A 16,585-nucleotide genomic window follows, 5' to 3' on the forward strand; every position below is an offset into this window, starting at 1 on the left:
TTTACTTTTTTACTGCCTTCGTTCAGGATTGAACTCAGCACCTTTGGGTAACTATAAACTTTGACACAACGTCTAGGACCACTCGGCCATATGTCACTAGGACAATTCTTAGTTGGTTTTTGTTAATGTTAAACCTATATTGTTATTCAAGATTTTCTCTCTCTATTAGAGGTGTCCAAATTGCATTCAGCTCTACGCTTGGTTTGCTCAGTAGGTTGTTATGTCCGAGCATGTGAGTTGTTTCTTTAAGTTTTCTCACTTTCCAGTGGGTCTCTCTGTTTATTATTTTTACTTCATCCCATAGGGGGCGATGGTCCCCCCTCTCCATCCATACATGGTTGGCTATACCCAATTTTTCCGTCTCCCCTTTAGTTACCGCTTTTCGGTGTTCTTCCACCCTTACTTTAAGGGGACGGCATGTTTCACCCTTGTAAACCTTTCTGCAACTGCATGGGATGGAGCATATGCAGTTTTTGGTCATGTTCTCCTCCATGCGGGGCTTCACTCGTACCAGGTGTCGTCTGAGTGTTGACTCGCTCTTGAATACCGTCCTGATGTTGTAGGGGGCACATACACCTTGTGAATCCCATAAAACAAAGACCTTGCAAAAGAAGGAACAATCTTGGCCTGTTTTAGTGGTCGGAAATGACGAATGCTTCCACAGCTTTGATGGGAAGCGTATGAAGATTAACTAGCACTGCGGCAGCACAACATATGTCTATTACCATATACTGAGAAAATAATCGGTCCTTACAATGGGTTGATGGCGGTTGTAAAAGAGCACAAGAAGAAGGTTCGGCCAGTACTCAAATGTCGATAATTGAACGTAAATGTAGGTGCGTTTAATGCTAACGCGTAGATGCGCTTGTAAGAACAGAGAAATTGGCGGCGATAAGAGGCCGATGTGTGGCTTTTGGATTTATTCTTTTTGTATTTGTAAAACGGGATGAAGACCGAGGTGTTCGCCGGTACATATGTATAGTCCTAGGTGATTCCGATTTCGGAACACCCAAGAAAGTTTAGTAGCGTAGCCTTTATCGCCTATACGATTACGGGGTTTGGTGCGCGATTTCTGTTATTTCTTGCTTCACCAATGGTCTGTAGGGAAAAGAACAAAAATAGCTATCTACGGCCGTGTAGTGGAGCAGAAAGAAACATCGCCAACCAGGAAAGATATACATGTGGCCTAGCTATGGCAAAAATAAAGAATTTTTAAACTGGCGTTGAGACGGGAAGAAGAAAAACGGTAATAAACGAGTTGTGTTTTAAAAGAAAGAAAACTCGAGTCATATTTGTTTTTGTTTGTTTGTTCCTTTTCGACGGTGCCGGACATTGTGGAGGTTCGAGAGAGGTTTGAACTGTAACGAACACGGTTCGAGCGTAAAAGTCACGTTACAGCTGTTATAGAGTTGAAGTTTATAAAACTCAACGGAATGATTCTATATGTAGTATTTTTGACACCAAGCATTATTTTGTTACATGCAATATATGCATGTTTATCTAAGCAATTAGTTGATTTAATTAGTGCGATTATTCGCACTACTATTCTCATTTTTGGATGATTTCCTTACAACGTTTCAGCCGATGTAACCTCTAACAGTCGCCAGCTTAGCCGATTCCAAATTCTGTATAGATTCGAAAGTTCTGATGTAAAAATATTCGAGTTCAACCTATTGTACCAATACCATTCAAGAGAATAACAGTAGGACGAGTAAATTTAATAATAAAATATATAGGTGCTTAAATAGAAAAATGTTATTATTTTATTATTTATATTTTTATTTTATTTATTTTGGGAATCCTTTGAGATGAGACTTCATAATTTGTGTATTCATTCTTTTTGTGGAGTGTTGTCCTCATCTTCATAGTTTTGATTGTTTCACCACGTTTCGGTCAACTCATTCTCTAACCTTATTCAGGTGATTAACAGCGACGGGATAGGAATGCTGAGTCTTTTAAGTGTATCCCTAGTAATTACTATCTTCAAAAGTTGTTGTTGTCTCACTACGTTTTGGCCAGCAAATCTTCTGGTCTCCTTTGAGTAGAATTGAAACCGATATCTTCAGACAATGCTCATCTGGAACCTTACCAGCTGATAGAGGTGGTAAGGCTTACCACCTCTATCAGCTGCGCCATTCTTATCATGTCGCGGTTAATCACCTGAAGAAGGACAGGGGCTGAGTTTGCGGAAACGTGGCGAAACAACAATAACTATGATGATGAGGATAACAGTCCGCAAAAAAATAATAAATATAGAAAAACGTTGTTCAATATTTTATAGTAATTCTAAGATGTAAGTCATTTTTGATGGAACAAGGAGTTTAAAAAGCTCTTCATTTCGACTTTTAAGAAATGCATAAACGTTTCTATGAGTTTTTATGGAGATCAAACTGCTCTCTTTTTTATATAGCGGACAGAACTTACTATTTTATACATAAATAGATTCGGATCTTGACATTTGTCGATAGTAATCATTTATTAGACTTCAGACGTCAATAAAAATCATGACATTCATAAATATGAGTATATTTTAAAATTTGAAATATTACTCACGTCCAATTCTCTTTAATATTTATCTGAAAAGCAACATTGCCTTTGTGATTCAAACCGGGACACGTTTTAAGTGAGTTGGCGTTTCTTTTAATGTTGTGCATATTAACACGAGTAAAACCGGGCGATTAATTAACACAATACAAACAGAACTCTCTGATATCCATGTTTCTGTTTCAAGAGAATATCTAATATTTTTGTTTCTCGAATAACTGCACGCCTGTGGAACTCTGTTCCGTCTGCCTGCTTCCCTCCGGACTACAACTTGGATGTCTTCAAGTCCAATGTTAACAAATTCCTAATGAACCGCCCCCTTAATTAAACACTTCATCAAATCTCCACACAAACATAATGTACTTGCAATAACCCTTATCCCTGAGTGGCTTCCGGGCCTTGATAAGTGGTGATCACCGTGTAAAAAAAAAAAAACATAATAATAAGCTCGTTTATTGAAAGGAGAAAGATATATCGAAAGCACAATGTTTACTGACATGTTTGGGGGATTTCTAATATTAGTAATATTAGTAATGCAAATTTTATGTTATAGATGTCCAGGAGAGAATTTTGAGAAACGTTATTGCAACAACGACATCGGTAAGTAAAAAATAATCTCTCTCTCTCTCTCTCTCTCTCTCTCTCTCTTTCTCTCTCTCTCTCTCTCTCTCTCTCTCTCTCTCTCTCTCTCTCTCTCTCTGTATATATATATATATATATATATACATATATATATATACACTAGACTACCCGTGACCCGTTAGGTCAGTATGTTATATTAGCTATGGAATTCAAGTATGAGCGTAACATTTGTGACGTAAAGAAAATAGGGGGTCTTTTGACATAACAGAAACATTTCTATGAAAGTATATTAAAATGAAAAAAGAATATAGATAGATTTCTATGAATCGTTCAGTTTATTATAATTGATTATTTTTGAAAAAAAATTACAGTTACTGAATTATAAGTGGTTGGCCATACTTATAGGTAAATGTGCACGGAACAGAAACCATAATACTTATTATAGTTAAATTCAATTTTTGATATATCTGCTTTTTTTACATCGTCCATTTCTGTATTACGTTTAAGTTATTTTAAACCCCACTCTTTCAAGGTTAAATAATAATTTCGAAATACTAACATTAATATTTCAGTGCGCAGGTCATGAGCGCATGCGATACCGGATGTCGTAAACAGGAAAGTGGGTTATATACATCGTTACAAAGTCATTTGAGTTTTATAATTATATATATATATATATATATATATATATATATATATATATCCACTCTTATATACAAGTCAATGTGTGTGAGAGTTTCTTCCTCATAGTTTCTAAAGCGGCTGAGCCTATCTTTTGCAAATTTCACGCAAAGGTAATTTATGTCTGGCAGTGTTCTTAGATATGTTTTATACAGACATTCATCCGATAAGTATCGAAAATCGAAAAAAAAAGTATATCTTTAAAATAGTCTTTTCTCTCTTATAGATACACAAAGAAGAATTTTTAGAGGGAAATATTTTACGTTGCACCGGCGAATAGAAATAATAAAATTTCAGCAAATAATTTCGAAAATCGAAAAAATCCGATCTTAAAAAATAATCTTTCTCTTTTATAGATAAATTAGAAGAATTTTTACAGAGGAATATTTTACATTACACCGGTCAAAGGAAATAATAAAATCTCAGCAAATCATTTATATTGTCATCTGGAGATATTTCTCGGTTGTAGAGCATTCAATTTACGATAAAAAAAGAGGTACCATTTAAAATCGCCGCAAATCATGTTTTCGTTTGCATATATTAAAACTAATATTAATCAGAAATGACTTTTTCAGGGCATTCATCGTCAAACCCAAATATCAGCTGACGTGATATTGTAAACAAACACAGACGGAATTTGATGAACAACGTCATCATTTTTTTTTTTTTATCGAATTTGTCCACCTGGAAAATTATTCCTTGTAATATATAATAATCAATAGAAGATTGATGCCATAATAATACATATGTAATCTGTATCAACTAAAATATCATATTTAAAAGTATTGTACGACCGGGCAATGGCAGGTATCCAGTATATATATATATATATATATATATATATATATATATATATATATATATATATATATATATATATTAAGTAATGTGATTGATAAAATTATAATTAAATTAAAAATCTCTAGCCCATATTAATTTTCTTAGCCCATCTCTAGCCCATATTAATTTTCTTATCAATTTTAAATCCAGACCTTTTATTTCAATTTTTTTCAGATACATCTGCCTTACTTTTAATGCTAGGTTTATTTATGGTGTCTTTTAAATTTAATAAAAACCCTTCAAAATTTGCTGACGAGGTGACCTTGCTTATTAAAAAACTATATGTAATGATTATTGTCCGTGACTTGATGTCTACCACAATAAAAAGCACCGTTTTCCAAAACGATTGTACAGATAATTGATTTTGTTGTTGTTCCTTCTTATGAAACAGATTTTTAATTTAATTATAATTTGATTTTTAAATTTTAAATTATCAATCACATTACTTAATATTGAATTAGCTCTAGGATATTTACCTATCGAGCTTATTATATATCTAAATTACAATTATATATATATATATAGTCAGGTTTCATATGGGTAAAATTTAGGTCAATGGAGCGTCACTTATGGTAATCGACAGGCAAATAAACATGTAGTCCACATTTAAGAAGGCTAGGGCTCAATGATATTCGTCTGGCTTTACTTGATTAAAAACTAGATATGCCATTTATAACTCAAGACACACTGCAATATTTATTACTTTTTCTTTTTATATAAATCAAAGAAAATAAGAGAAAATAATTAATCTAATTTAACATTTTAAAAATTATGATTTAAAATTAAAAGATATTTGAATATAAATAAAATGAAAATAAAATTAGGAAGTAAAATTAAGGATTAAAATAAAAACTAATATAATGATAAATTAAGGGTTATTCACAGTTGTCTAAAACTACAAATTCTCTGGCATTCATGGATAATGGGATGAATAGAAAATATGTTATTAAGTCCAAATGGACAGGGATTTAATAGAATAATATAAATTAGTGTAATAATAATGATAATAATAATAATGATAATAATAATAATAATGATAATAATAATAATAATAATAATAATAATAATAATAATAATAATAATAATAATAATAATAATAATGACCCTGTTTATAACATAATTAATAATTATGGTCACATAGAAATCGTGAATAGTTATAAAGTAGATACATAACAAATAAATAAATATACATACACAAACACATTCATACACGTATACATACGTAGACATATCTACCTATACATATCCGTGTATACACATATGCATGCATGTAGACATAATGGTATACTATTCAATATATATATATATATATATATATATATATATATATATATATATATATATATATATATATATACTACTAAAATAAAGACACCGGAATATTTTATAATGTTCAAAATTACGGTTGAGATATAAATGTAAAACTGATATAATATTATAATATGTCTACAGACTTGTGAGGTGATATAAAAAGGGGAAATAGGAAAATAGAAAAATATTAAAAATATATATATTTATAAAAAGGTTTGCAAAGATAAGCAAATATAACAAATTTATATGATATGACCATCTACGGCAACACGTCAAAGGCTGTAAATGACAAAGTTCTCTCTGATTCTCTCTCCTCTGATCTCGAGCGCGTGGTTCAGTGGGGGAAGACGTGGCTGGTTACCTTTAATGCATCCAAAACCAAACTCCTATCCTTACATCATCAACGCTCTGATCCCCAGCTGGCATCAATTGGGATGGATGGCTCTCGTCTGGGAGAGGCCCCGTGTTTTGACAAGCTTCTGGGTTTGACCTTTACTCCTGATCTGAAATGGAACACGTACATCAAGTCTGTTGCCAAGGTCGCTGGAAAGATGGTGGGATCCTTCTACCGCTCCAGAAGATATCTCACTACTGATGCAATTCTCTATCTATATAAAAGCCAAGTACGTCCAAGGATGGAATACTGTTGCCATATCTGGGCAGGAGCTGCTAAAAACAGCCTATCCTGCCTTGACAGAGTACAAAATAGACTTCGTGGCTTAGTGGGGGGTGCCCTTTTCTCTACCCTGCAACCTCTCTCCAACAGAAGAGACGTTGCGAGCCTATCCTTGTTTTATCGTTATTTCCATGGCAGGTGCTCGTCTGAACTCCAATCTCTGGTCCCCTCTCGCCAATCTTTCACGAAAAACACCCGTCTAGCTGAATCCACTGTGAAAAATTTTCCCCACTCTTTATCTGTGCCTAAATCAAAACGTGGATTCCATGAACAAAGCTTCTTTCTTAGAACTGCACGCCTGTGGAACTCTGTTCCGTCTGCCTGCTTCCGACCTGACTACAACTTGGATGTCTTCAAGTCTAATGTTAACAAATTTCTAATGAACCGCGACCTTAAGTAAACACTTCATCAAATCTCCGCACTAACGTAATGTACTTGCAATAACCCTTATCCCTGAGTGGCTTCCGGGCCTTGATAAGTGGTGACCACTGTGTAAAAGAAAAATATATATATATAGAATAAAGATACATTTGTAAAAAATATAGATAATATATTAAACCTTTAACATAATAAGGATAGAAGTAATGATAATACATTTTTAAAAAATCTTTAAATTGTATAGTAAAAGACTATTAAAGGTAAGGCGATGGGGCAGTAAATCAAATAGTGCAATGAAAATGCGAAATCTGAGCCAGTTATATAATAAAGGTGTATATCAAAATGATAGAGATAAGGTGGAGTTCCTAAAAAGAAAATGTAGAAAGATGGTGGTAGTACTAGAATTAATATTATAACAATTCTAATAAAATATATTTCTATTGTGATTTTAATTTTTTTTTCTATATTGTCGCTACAACTATATTTTATTTTAATGCCGTTTTTATTGAATATTTTATGGAGGATAGTGTTTGGTCGAAAATGTAGCTTAATAAGGTTCAGAACGTTTTACCAAAATTCGTTTTAACAATTAAGTTGAAAGGGGGTAAACCAAATACTTTTTCTTCTACTATTTTTATGAGCCTAACCATTTGGTAAAAGCTCAATATATTCTATTTACGTGTTTATATGGCTATTATCCTTAAGGGCCTTATTGTATAAGGTGTTGTGAGAGTGAAATATATTTTTTTCGATGAGTTATTATTTATTATTTTGCTAACAGATTAGGAACATGATTAATTACAGATGTTGGGTGGCTAGAAAGTAGATGAATGTAGATCAGATTTGCATTATCTTTTAATTGAATTAAAAGTTACATCTAGGAAACTTACTTTTAGATTTGAATTTATTTCTAATATATATATACATATATATATATATATATATATATATATATATATATATATATATATATATATATAGTAATTTATAAAATATATATGGCGATTAAGCTACACTGAATATTCGGTGTTTCATCCACTCTAGGATTCCTCAGGCTTATGCGCGAATTCTATGAAATCAGACGATATGAAGAATAGATTGGAGGTGGAAGGACCTGAACGCTCAACGTTTCGCCTGATTTATGCGAGCTTTGTCAAGAGGGGCGGTCATTGACTATCCCTCTTGAAAAAGTGTGCATAAATCGGGCAAACGTTCAGCGTTCATGTCCTTCCACCTCTAATCAATTTTTCATATATATATATATATATATATATATATATATATATATATATATATATATATATATGAGAAAAGATAGAGAGATAAAGATTAAAGTTAGAACTGTATTACATTAGCATGTCGATCATGTTGAGAAAGGACATGGCGCGTCAAAGCTAAATGCTTCTCATCAGAAGAGTAAAGAAACACCGGTATTATACAAGAGTGTTGGCAAAGAAGATAACACCGATTTTATACACATTTAAGGTTAGAAATGGAATATTTTAGGGATGATGTAATGAAAAGAGGGGGAAATTAGGGCAGTATAAATATTTCCAAGGCGAAAGAAGAGGATATTGAGTTGGTCAGAAAATAGTTAAAGATAAGTGAAAAAGGTTTGGATAATAGCGAAGCAGAATAAGAAAAGAAATAAGGAATATGAATATGGAAAAAGTAGGGGTAGAAAGGAAAGGAATAAAGAATAAAAAATAATATAATAAAGATGAAAAATAAAAAATTAAATATCGAAAGTAAAATAAAAATAAAAATAGAATTGAAAATACAGAATGACTTCCTAAAAAATCATACAAAATTCGATTTGGAAAATGTTTTCCGATTTGAAAAATTTTTTTCCGAAGAAAAAGAAAGCATCGATCATGTACATGAATTCCACTTGATTGCTTTTGTATTTATGTGGTTAATCAATTTTTTATATTTTTTCCAAACATTTTTTCGTATTTAATCCAAATTGTTTGCTATATAGATGCATGTATTAATAAATAAGTGATTTATTTTTTAGTAATAAAGGCCAGAGTCCTTGCATATGATGGCGACGAGGATATATACAATATAAACATCATAAAAATATTCAAGGTGAGTATATATGCTTACGTGTGATCGATTTGCGAAATAGCCATAAATATGTGAAATGTGAGTATTTAAAAGCTGAATATTATAGATTCGAATTAAAGAATTAAAAAAAAATCAATGTGCGTTTCAATTTTTTAAATATTTTGAGATGAAGAACGTCAGGAGATGAGTTGTCTGAAACGTGAAACAACAACAACTATGAAGATGAGAATAACAGTCCGCAAAAAAAATGAATACACAAATTATGAAGCCTCATCTTAAATGGTTTCTAAAAGAATAAAAGTTAAATAATATATAATACCATTCGGTTCTAACCCGACAATACACACACACACACACACACACACACACACACACATATATATATATATATATATATATATATATATATATATATATATATGAATAACCATGTAGCTATATTACAAGCTCAAGGTTTTATTTAACCTTACCATTCAGTTCCTTCAGCATCTCAAAATTTTCGTTTATGCTACGGTTCTCTTCTTTATACGGAAACAATCATTATTTGTGTCAATATTGAAACTTTCTTGTGTATACTCATCAGTAAATTTATTAAAATGAAACGAAAATTGTCGTACTCTGTCTAAAAAAATATATATATATATATATATATATATATATATATATATATATATATATATATAGAGAGAGAGAGAGAGAGAGAGAGAGAGAGAGAAGAATTATAAAAAAACTTATAATAAAACTTTGATGGCTACATAAATAAATATACGATGTTAATTCTTATAGAGTATATTTTTCAAATATGGTCCATTTTTTTCTAAGTAATATCTCTGACTTTTCCTATGATTATACGCAAGAAAAAATTCAATATTGACATATAAATATTGATTATTCCCGCGTTACTAAACATTTCTGGAATATGTACGAAAAATGTTATATGCTGAAAGAATGGAATTGTGAGATCAAATAAAACCTTGGAACGGGAAATGTGGTTTTATGGTTTATTCATTTATATATCCGCTGTTGTAATATTTAACAAGCTTGAACTTCTAAACTAAAAGGATTGGTGAACACAAAGGGCTAAATATGATTGAAAAGGCGTATTTCCCAAACACACACACACACACACACATCAGCTGGGCGCCTTCCACTTAGTAACCTATTCTAAATAATTTTATGATCAACACCGGACCAAAACCCTCAAACAACTATCCTTCCGATTTCATTCACTCTTCAACATTTGGTGGTGAAGTAGATCACTGTGATACCATTTATCCAGGAATATTTAAGCCAATATAAGATTTTCAACCTTAAACAAATTCCATTAATCCTTTTACAGACTAATTTTCACACTAGAAAATTTCTGACGCAAGAACTAGAGATATATACGATTAAGATATTCAAGGGCTGAGCATGTACAAAAGAAAACATTGAATTCACATATTTTACTACTACATTTACTGGTTGGATATTGTCATCCTCATAATACATTTCTATGTGTGAACATTCAGGTTTAATATTTTTTTATGGATCACTATATATTCTATATATTCGTTAGAACATTACTTTCCTCAAACTTTGAAGATTTCTTTTTTTGCTGTTATTATACCCCAATCAAGGCACAATGCCACTTTGACGCAAGGGCTACAAATTAGGGCCAAATATACAAGGATACTATGTAGGGAGTTGAGCAGCGAGAAAGCTGTTCACATTACATTTGAACCTCTGCATATCAGTACCATAAGGGAAGGGGAAACCCAGGAGGGAGTTCCAAAGTCTAGCAGTTCGAAGACAAAAACTATTTCGGTAGAATGGTTTTCTGATATCTAGGGATTTCTACTGTGTAGGGGTGGGATTTTGCTGCTTTTTTGCTTAGTCAGGTGCATTTACATCGAGGAGGCATACGTGCTTTGAGATGTTCAGTGCACATTTCAGTGAAATACTTGAAAAACAAGCACAGAGATGTCACATTTCAGGGATGGGACAGAAGTTAGCGTTTGAGTGCGAGACCTATTAGGTTGGCGATTCTTTTTTATCCTTTATAAGGGGGAGAAACTAATGGCAGATCCACCAGCCCAGATGTGGCAACAATACTCAATGCATTGGCGAATAGTGACCTTGCAGAAGTACAGGATGCCCTCAGGTGTAAGTAACCGTCCAGCATGGTAGAGAGTCCACCTTCTTCGCAGCAGCCTTGGCAATGACCTCAATGTGTTTTGACCAATTCATGTTTTCTGTGTATAGTAAGCTGAAGAGCTTGAACGAAGAACTTTTAAGTAATGTATCATTATTAGGGCTGTGACAACAGCATATTCTTTTCATTGTTTTGACTCTCGAATATATATCAGTCAATATTTTATATGATTTTTATATAGAGTGATGTGCTTCTCGGTTGATTAACTGAGTCTAACTGTGTCGGATATATACTCGAGAGTCCAAACAATGAAAAGAATATTCTCTTGTCACAGCCCTAATCATTATCCATAACGATCAGTGGTTTAGTAGGTTTCTTGTAATGATTAAAGGAACGAAACTTAGTCTTTACCATCCATTTACAGTCCCATTCCATTACAGACTGGATATCTCCCTCTAAGGTTTTAGCCATTACATTAGTTTTTTGTTTTTCCCTTGAGTCTGTTGAGCGTGGTGTCATCAACAAATATACCCATTTAAATTTTTGTGGTAAGCAGCAAAATTATAGCTAAGCTATATATAAGTTATTATAACTGTTTTTCCTTCGATGAAAATACCCATTCTTTGAAACTCCATGGAATAAGGAAATAATTACTTTTAGTTTGTATCCCTTATTAATATACTGAATATTGTAAGTTCTAATCTGCAAAATTATGACTTCCAATTCATGTGTGTGTGTGTGTGTGTGTGTGTGTGTGTGTGTGTGTGTGTGTGTGTGTGTGTGTGTGTGTGTGTGTGTGTGTGTGTGTGTGTGTGTGTGTGTGTGTGTGAATTTAAGGCTGTACGTCGTTTGGAAGTAGACGAGGGAAATTTACACACATACACACACACAACCATAAACACCAACCATATTGGAATCTTATGTTGTGTTTGTATTTAAGGCTGTACAGCGTTTGATAGTAGACAACATAAAATTCCAATATGGTTGGTGTTTATGCCCATAGTTGATGCGCATTTCAATAAATGATCAGTCCGCTTGAATCGATTTCATAATTTCTTAGATTAATTCTGACATATCCAACTTTCCCAAATAATTAATGCATATAGGTATATAGTAACGCAGAAAACTAATATTGCAACCAACAACTTCCACCGTGAATTATTTGTCATAGAATCATTTTTACGTCTAAGTTCGTCATTGTTTTATTTTTAATTACTTGCGTTTGTCTTACACCCATTATACCTTTACTTTGTCGAAATTATTATCATCACTTCAAATGAAGGTCACTTCGACGTATAAAAATATCACCAATAAAGACAAAGAAAAGCAACAAAAAAGTGAGAAGAGAAAGGACTTGATGGATAGAAACAAACAAACAATTTTATTAAGGAAAAAATAACTCTCTTGTTTCTGTGGGGCGTGTGTCAGAACATAGGATATACGAACATGACGACATACTTATTTCTGCTGCTCCTCCTTGGGGATTCGCCAACGTTTAAGGGGAACAACGTTCTGCTTAAAAGAAACGCTTCAAAACAAACATAAGACGCTGTGTATATATATATATATATATATATATATATATATATATATATATATATATATATATATATATATATATATATATATATATATATTATTCACTCCCAGGCACTTCGTCACAGAAGAACCGAAGTGAATATTAGTTTACAGTTTCTCTGTCTCCATTTTGAGACTGTCGCTCCCTTATGGGGAGACCTGTTGAACCCATCTTGTCTCTTTGGCGTGTCAAAACCAACTCTGAAACCGGAATATGTGACACTTGACAGGTTAGATTTGGTTCCGTTTGCATACCTTCTGGTGCAACTCAACGATCACCCAGTTTGATACATGTCACAACATTACCCTCTGACCCTTTCTGCCCCTACACGCTCTCTAAACTTGTTTCCAACGATTCAATTTGGTATTTACTCCGCTAGATAGATAGACAATTAAATAGATAGATAGATAGATAGATAGATAGATAGATAGATAGATAGATAGATAGATAGATAGATGGATAATTGAATAAATGCTTTATACCCGGCGTTGCCCGATATTTACCTAACAAGAGGAATGGCACTTTGTATGTTACAATTTCAAGTCGTGTATTAGACGTTATCAACGAAAATGGATATAAATGTTTATTTTTCTAAATACACTTAACGTTCAAAGCAACATGAGTTCGAAGAAACACGCTAAGGACATTACCAAGATTGCTGCAAATTGCTGATTAACTCATAGCACGTGTCTCGTTGACGTGCATACCCCGACTAACCCTAAATGGAATATAAAACAGAAAGACAACAAGGAAATCATGATTTATGCGCTTACAATACATGTCCACTCGATATTAATACAATAAAAATTGCTTCAATGTCGAGGGATTTTCATTCACTGATGCTTTAGGTGTATCAGAATTTGGGAGGAATTTTTGACACCCCTAATACGAAACTGCGAATAAAATATAAAAAAACTCGTAATTTCTCCTTTAAAAGTGGGTTATTTATTTTCTTTATAGAATATACTTCCAAAATAAGCTATTAAAGTTGTTTAAAAAATAATAGAAATATTATTTTTTATTTAAAAAAAACAGTGTTTACAAAGTGCCGATGCACCTTCATGCAGCCATTTTTTACGTAATGAAATCAATTGAGTTTTATGAGTTAATCTTTTTCAATTTTTAAGCTTTAAAAATCTATCAAAATGTTTCTATGCGTTAAATTTTTACGATATTTTCAGGGTCAATGTGGAATTTTATGCTCTTTCCAATAAACTGAATATAATATTTTAGACAAACATTGTTTTTTATTAACCCTCACCCATTTTGAAATGTCTATTAAAATTTAATTTATGTACCAAAGTTTTATATATCACAAATTGGAGATAAAAGATCAATAAATAACATAATGTAAATTAAAACAAAAAAAGAAGTGTTTTTGGAAATTTACCTGCAAAGTCCAAAGTGTAAAACCGTTTTCTTAAAACCACAGCGATTTTTTTTAATTGGAAGCCTATGCTCTGCTTATATTCTCCAGTAAATAATGGACAATGACGACAATTTTTTTCTATTTCATTCAATGTTTTCTTTTTTAGATATTTAAAAACATTTTCACTCGATAAAGAAGAATGAAAATATAATAAGTCAAACATTTATGTATTTCTTTGAGAAAAGAAAAAAAAATTCCTCGAGTGTTTTTTTGTTTTTGTTTTTGTAAAGGCTAAATCTTATAAGTAAAATTTGACTATTTTTAAATTATGGGAACACATATGTCTTCAGGCACAAGGCTACAAGACTTACACGAACGTGTGGTTTTTACTGCCTTCTGTCCATTCGTAGTTCGATGAAGATGTAAAATTGCTTGCGTTATCGCGCTTTTTTCTAATAGTCGTTTAAAAAATTCTTTTATTTAAAAAAAATGGAATTTAAAATATAAATATGGATAAATTCTGAACAATGAAGAATGGAACTACACATTCAATAGTATTTTTATAGGTAAGTGATTTTTTCGAATCATATCGATTTTTTTATAACCGAAGTAAGTAAAATTTCGTTGATTTTCTTCAAATCTTTTTTAAATAAAACCGATTAAAAAAAAAAAAGAAATATTGCATAATTTTCTATTAAACCTGTTATTTTTTTTAATTTGGTCTTTGCTCCTTTAATTGAAAAAGAATTAGGCTTTGAATTATATTTTCCAAATAGTTATAAGCTTGTAAAAATAGGAGGTCGAATTATTCAATTTTTTTCACGCATTCTTAAGGTTGGTTTCTGACACTGCTACTGATGCTCCACGAATATTCTCAGGTCACATTTACTTTGTTGTTTTTAGTAAAAATGTTTTCGTGTTTAAGAATAAAACTACTGCTTAAAACCATTGACGGGGTTGGGGGGCAGTCATCCAAATTATAGAGACATCTATGTTGTTTCATTTAAAACAATAATTATTTATTTCAGAAATTCTATTTTAATCACCTAATTTACTGTGATATAAGTTTTTTAATTATGTTCTAACATATTAATTCTTCATTAAATTTCAATTTGAGCATTTGTTTATATATGTTTGAACTATCGTTTGAATCATGTTCTAAGCACTCATATTCAATTTTGACTATACACGTATGACAGTATTTAACCAATTTCTGGATATGCACATTTACAGTATTCTACTTCCGCATATATGACCATACATATAGGACAGTATTCAAGTCACTTATTGCCACGCACGTGTGGCAATATTCAACCCACTTGTGACCATACACAGTAGTCAATCAACTAAGGGCGTACATTTGATAATATTCAACGGACTTGTGACTGTACACGTATGACAATATTCAAACACCTTGTAACAATACACGTATGACAGTATTTAATTGACTTGGCTGTAGACATACACGTATGACTCAGCAAGCCATCGTTGCTAAGTTTAATAGATCCGATGTTCACAAGCGGGCAACTTTGAATGATTCGCTTATTGTGCCGAGCGGCGTGCCATTAACAAAAGTTCTTCATTCAACCAGTTTATATGACGCCCGCTCTCAAGTGAAAATAGTATTGTTGGCAAACGTTCCCAAACTGGAGTAGATAAATAAGTAAGCAATACAATAAATCGACACACGTGGTTTTTGTTGTTTGTTTGTTTGTTTGTTTATTTGTTTTTTTACGGGTTGTATAATTATAACAAGTCAAAACAATGTGTCTTCTCAGTAAGCGAATAACAAAAGAAACAAAAAAAACAAAGAGAGAAAACTTAACGTAACAAAAATAATCAACGCGTTTGGCCCTATGTGCTCTTTTCTGTAAACATAGCTACACGAGTTACAACAGTCGTAATTTCGTTTCCCAAGGCAGGATGAGAGGGTTTTCATTTTCTCATTTATATTAACGCGAAGATAGGCTCCTAGAATTTCTTTCTTTTCCTGTCATTATTTTCTGTTTTTCTGTGAACGAGTGGAATTAAATTTAATTTTTCTGATTTATCTGGTATTTTTTTTTTTCACTTTTCCTTTATTTCTTGGTCATTTGAGTTTCTAGGCTGCTTCACGAATCTTCAAAAGTATTGTGCATCCTTAGGACAGGTCTGCTTTACGCGAAAGTTCCTTGTGTTACTCTTGACAGACTCTCAATTGCCAACTCGCGGAAACAGGCGATGGTCAGGTTGATGAGACTCTATCCCCTTGTAAACCAATTAAATCCCACCACGCAAATCTCCCCTCGGAGAAATTGGTCAACCGGCGATGCTAGACTTATTGCATATCAACTAAGCTTCAAGGACAACTGTGATTCTCACGACCCCGTAATCGCCCGGGGGACATCCACGTTATCTGTCTTTACTCATCCAGAATGACAT

The 16,585-nt window shown here is 32.4% G+C and overlaps 1 protein-coding gene across 1 annotated transcript in view; it reads left to right on the forward strand.

Moving 5' to 3' along the window:
* Positions 1–2,588: 2,588 nt before the first annotated feature.
* The window catches only part of LOC145295820 (uncharacterized), a 33,908-nt gene continuing 19,911 nt past the window's right edge, over positions 2,589–16,585 (forward strand). The window contains exons 1-2 of the mRNA XM_080141508.1: positions 2,589–3,144; positions 9,030–9,103. Of these exons, the coding sequence (XP_079997634.1) occupies positions 3,030–3,144; positions 9,030–9,103 (189 nt within the window). The 5' untranslated portion in view covers positions 2,589–3,029. The remainder of the gene's footprint in view (positions 3,145–9,029; positions 9,104–16,585) is intronic.

Source organism: Euprymna scolopes, chromosome 16 (assembly GCF_053919585.1).
Source record: "Euprymna scolopes isolate OS-2025 chromosome 16, ASM5391958v1, whole genome shotgun sequence".
Taxonomy (NCBI): Eukaryota; Metazoa; Mollusca; class Cephalopoda; order Sepiida; family Sepiolidae; genus Euprymna; species Euprymna scolopes.